Here is a 5,116-nt window from a genome sequence, read left to right as displayed (position 1 = left end):
ATGTTTGGGTTTACTGTCCGGATAACCGTGTATGTATTCAGTTACATGGTTAACCTGCATCTTTAGAGTTGCTTAGTTATGTATATATAATTATTTTCTTTATATGTTGTTGAAGCTGGACTGGCTCAATAAATTTCTTGAGCACATGTGGCCTTATCTGGACAACATACTCTCCATTTCTTAACAGTGTTCTGAATTTTCTTCTCATAGTATTTTAGGTAGCTAGCTTGTGTAAACTATTTTGTATAAATAGGCTACTTGCAGGACTGCAAAAAATATTGTGTCAGCTATTATTGCAGAGCAAAATTTCGAAACATCGAATTTGGGTTCCTTACCTACTTTCCAAGCTTAGTGGTTTCTTAGTGGCCATAAATAAACTTAGATGGTATTTTTATTTTCAGATACTGTTGCAGCTTGCTAGACATTAAACTATGGCATAAGATACAGAAGATGTTATTTTTTACCCACATTCTTTCCATTTGTATTGTATAAAAATATTAGATGACAATTGTTAAATGGTCTTGATGTTTTCATTTGGCAAATAAATGTTCTGCGTAAGAAAATATAGCAGTTATGTAGGATACTTTGTAGTTACTCCATTAGTTAGCTGATTACTAGTAACACAGTTTTAGATGTTGAAACCCAATATACGCTGAAATTCCCCTTGTGCCTCTTTGGTGCCTCAGTGCTGCCCCACATTCAAGAACAATCCCACAAGGCAGCAAGAACCGTAGAGCCGAGGGGTTGAATGTAGGACAACAGTTTTTTGAGTTGCCGCTGTTATAGTTTTCACTCCTAAAATTCACTATGCCAATCACATTGACGCTTACGTTTATTCTTGTTTGCGGCACTGCAGGTTGCAAGCATTGATACAATTGCTCTTCTTCTGACAAATAACTTGTTATCTTTACACGTCTTGGTGAGTAACTATCTATGATTTATTTCTTCCGCAAATTGTTAACTTATTGTTCTGCCTCGCTAAAGTGGTTGATACACATAGGTTAGAGGAACCGACATATATTTGACCACTACAGATAGTATCATTTGTTGAAGAGGTACCCTTTTCTTCTTTCTTGATATAATCGTTTGTTGCTGTTGTTTTGACACATAATAAGAGTTTTTGATAAGTCACATGATTAATGCAAGTTATGGATGAATTTGACTGCATTGAAAAATTTCGATTAGTAAAGCTTATTCCTTTGACACAAATACAAACTCGCGAACTAAAAAGGTCTTGTACAAATAAGAAGGAAAGTTCAAAGGTGAAACAAAGGAGTTAAAAGTATAATCTTTCAGTAAACTAAGAGACCTAACTAAGAGTCCTCTGATTGTAACTTGATTTAGAAAAAAAGGTCTTTGAGCATGTTGACTAACGTACTTATGGATAGTCTTCTCATCTTGATAGAGTTTTCCTGTTAGTATATGCTCTCTATACTACAAGTTCTTTACGAGATACAATTACATGCTTTTTCTGAGAAAAAATGGCTTACATCTGAAAATTTTAATAAAAGTGGCATGTACTTAATTTTGGGCAGTCTTCTTGAGATATAGTTTTATCAAGTTCACTTAAGTTATCAAATGTAAATTGGTATGCTCCTCATTCATTATCAATACTTGTCAATTATGCTATTCATCTACTAATATTCTTATAAAGTTTCACTTGATTCTGCTTCAGCAGTACTCTTATCAACTCATTATTGAAATAAAAATGATCATGAACATTTTCATGGATACTCCTTTTAACTCAGTGCAGATCAACCGGGCTTGCACTTTATGGACAGTGTCTTTCGTTTTTAATGATTTAGCTCGATCTACTTTTTGACAAACTTATATTATGTTGAAAACTAAAATTTAAAAGTCAAAGGATAAAGAACTTTCTGCCCTTTGCTTTTGGGTCCTTATGGATATTGTCACTGTACTTTTATTTACAACAGTAGTATTTTTTATATTTCTCTTAAGTACTTACAAAAAATCATGACAAAGAATTTGAAAAATTAGTGAGACCTCTAGGAAGAGAAAGTCCAAATGTTACATTGAGAATCAGAAGTAACACAATGAATAATGAAACTATATAGGCTGTTTAAGTTGGGCACTAGTACTTATTATAAACTGGATAGACATTAAAATAGGGTATTTGAACACTTCTCCTTTCTTAGAAGTTAGAACCAGAATACAACAATCTGTAAGAAATCAATTGGTCTCTCATTCTCCTTCCTTTCTCTGCTCTCAGTCCTTGTCTCCACCGTCCCTCGCTACCGCACCGCCCACCGCCGCAAAAAGGTCACTTCTCTTTCTCTCTCTCTTATAGAGCTGAATGAACAGTATGAGGGAAATACAAAGGGATTAAGAAAAGGCTCCCAACATTCCCAATATACTGATAGAAAACTAGGCAGGTACTCTGTGCATAGGCAGGGTAGCTGCAAATTCCCAACATTAGAACCGTGAATTAAACGTTATAGCTCTCTTTTACTTTTTAATTTTTCTTTTTCTTTATTGTTCGTTTGTTTTTTTTAATATTTTTATTATGTTTTAAAATTGAAATTGTTAATGAATAACAGCAGCAACATAGAGAAGTGAGATCCCAAAAACATCTCAGAGGCAAACAAGTTCGTTTTTTTTGTTGATAATTTCATCAACCAAAAAGTCAAAAAACTAACCAAGCCCAAAATATCTCCAGGTTTTGTGGGGTGTGAGAAGTTTATTGGAATTGTTTAATTATTTCATATTGAAATTGTTAGTTTAATATTTAAACTCTGTTCTTTTATTATTCGTGTTAGTTTAGTTTAATTTATAAGCTCTCATTCTCTTTATGGTTAATTAAAGTTTATTATTTGTGTTACATTTTTGTCTATTTTTTATTTTGCTTAAAGATTTTTAAATATTTTACTTCATTTCGAATTCCGTAATCTCTTGTTAAAGTAAATAACTTTTAATTGCTTAGAGAATATACAGAATCATCAACTATACTATACCACATAGTATAACATTTACTCGCTATTTTGATGAGATTACTGGATTTATTTACATAGTAATAATGTATTAAATAAAAATTAGTTTCTCCACCTTTTTAAATAATCAATTGCTAGTGTCTCTACTTGCTAGGACGACTGTTACTTGTGCTGTAGGGATTTGCAATTAATTCCATATATGGAAACTGCTAAGTGGGCAAGTTTTTCAGAAGGAACAAGTGATTCTGAAGGCTATGGAGAGGATCTTGATGATGATGAACATTGCTGTGCATATGCATCCACTGATATACCCAAGTTGCAGTTCAGGTTTCATCTCATGATATAGAAGCATGCTCTTATGTTTGGAAGTTTTATCTTCATAATGAAATAAATTTGAATAAGGAATGTGAATGTGCATCCTTTTCTTCAGGAAAGATATTTCAAGATCATGGTGGCTTGACCAGTTAGGAATGGCTGAGGTCGTGGAGAGGAAGGGTGGATTGTGGACAACTACTGGGATAGTTCGTAACGGCAAGATATATTGCTTCATTGAAGAGATTTTGTAGGTGATGAAAATTCTTTTTTTGTTATCTCCTGTAGTTGTAGAGTTAAAAGCTATTGACTTTGAGTACATGCATAATTGAGAATAGACCATGAGAAGTTAAGGACCGGGGACAAATACGGTGTTTTTTCAGCGTATTTGGTCAGAATTCAAATATCAGATCTGTTTGGCCGAGATAAAAAAGCAAGAAAGTACTGTTCTTTAGTATCTTAATGAACCTCGAAAAAGGTATTATTTCTCTTGTTTTTATAGGCTGCAAAATTTGAAAATTGTATAGTTCGGTTGGCATACGTTTTCTGTTATCTTTCCTCATCATTGGATCTGGAGGCCAATTTTGGTATAGAGATTTCTCATACTCTTTAAGTGTTAGTTTCATTACCCCTCTAAGTTATGCTTGTGTACTTTAGTTGCACATTTGTCTACTGCTTCAACATTATAGAAATAGTAGTCTTGATGGAGAAAGAGAGTAAAAGCGAATTGATAAAGTACATAAAAAGACAGATAACAGAGTATTCTACTAAAGGTGAGTTTTGTCGTTTTACAACTATAGTTGTATTATAAATTGAATATGAAAAATTTATGTTTCATTTCAGAATTATCTTCTGCAATGTTCAGTGTTTAAAGAATGATACTGGTTTTGTCATGTAGATATCTTGCCGAAATTGGAGCTCTACATCTCTTTAGCAATGATGACACACCCCTTTCTTTGGAACACATATACAACAAGGTTGCAGAAGGAAAAAGTGGATGTTCCTTGGAATATTTTGAAGCATATAAGCACTTGAAATCCCTTGGTTATATAGTCTGCCGTCATGGTATTCCTTGGTCAGTGAGAAGGTCAAAAGTAAACTGTGTTATTAGCCAAGACCCGCCAGAGACTGCTCAAAGTGGAGATGAAGAATCAAGAAACAATGTTCTCATCAGTGAAATGTTCAGTAATATGCAAATTGGTGGATTGAGACTCGCTTTTGACGTTTACCCTCCTAATAGCAGATTCAGAAAGTCTGCTCCTGGTGATCCCTGCTTTGTACTTTGTCTTGCTAGGTATTGTACCTTGTTAATGCGGTTCACTATATAATGGTGCCTAGTGCCTATTAAAATTTGCTGAATCTTTGCTTCCCAGTATTATTTAGCTGAGCATAGGGGCTTGAAAAACTAGTCTGGCAATTCTATGGGTTAAGCATTGCTGAATCTTTAAGAGTAAGATGGATCAGCGGATTGGATGGGAATCTGGAAAATTTAGTTGTTTTAATATTTTCCACTGTATCCCTCACTCTTGACCTATCTAATTTCCTTCACTCTTTTGTCGGACTTTGTTGATCCACATTAACTGTCGCAATAGCTTTATTTTGAGTGGTGTATTTTTCTTTGTGTAGCGAGTATCCACCTTCCAAAGAGGAGATTGAAGATCTTGAGGGCCATTCTCATGGTATTCCTTTGAAATTTTGTCTGGTTGAGCATGGGCGTGTGAGCTTTTTTTCATTCAACAAAGTTGAGCTTCCTATCCTTCCATGATCCATTCGAGTAACGAATGCAAATCTTGTGATGTGCTGAGAAGTGCTATGGTACAATTATAAATTTATTAAGTTTGTGAATTGATGTTTCA

The 5,116-nt window shown here is 34.1% G+C and overlaps 1 protein-coding gene across 1 annotated transcript; it reads left to right on the top strand.

The window, feature by feature from the left end:
• Positions 1–2,087: 2,087 nt before the first annotated feature.
• LOC107801623 (putative tRNA-splicing endonuclease subunit sen54) lies at positions 2,088–5,116 on the top strand. Its single transcript, XM_016624972.2, has 5 exons — positions 2,088–2,280; positions 3,126–3,275; positions 3,379–3,510; positions 4,159–4,554; positions 4,887–5,116. The coding sequence occupies exons 2-5, from the start codon at positions 3,148–3,150 to the stop codon at positions 5,023–5,025; spliced, it is 795 nt and encodes a 264-aa protein (XP_016480458.1). The 5' UTR covers positions 2,088–2,280; positions 3,126–3,147; the 3' UTR covers positions 5,026–5,116.

This window comes from Nicotiana tabacum, chromosome 15 (genome assembly GCF_000715075.1).
Source record: "Nicotiana tabacum cultivar K326 chromosome 15, ASM71507v2, whole genome shotgun sequence".
Taxonomy (NCBI): Eukaryota; Viridiplantae; Streptophyta; class Magnoliopsida; order Solanales; family Solanaceae; genus Nicotiana; species Nicotiana tabacum.
This window is presented reverse-complemented; position numbering and strand designations above follow the sequence as displayed.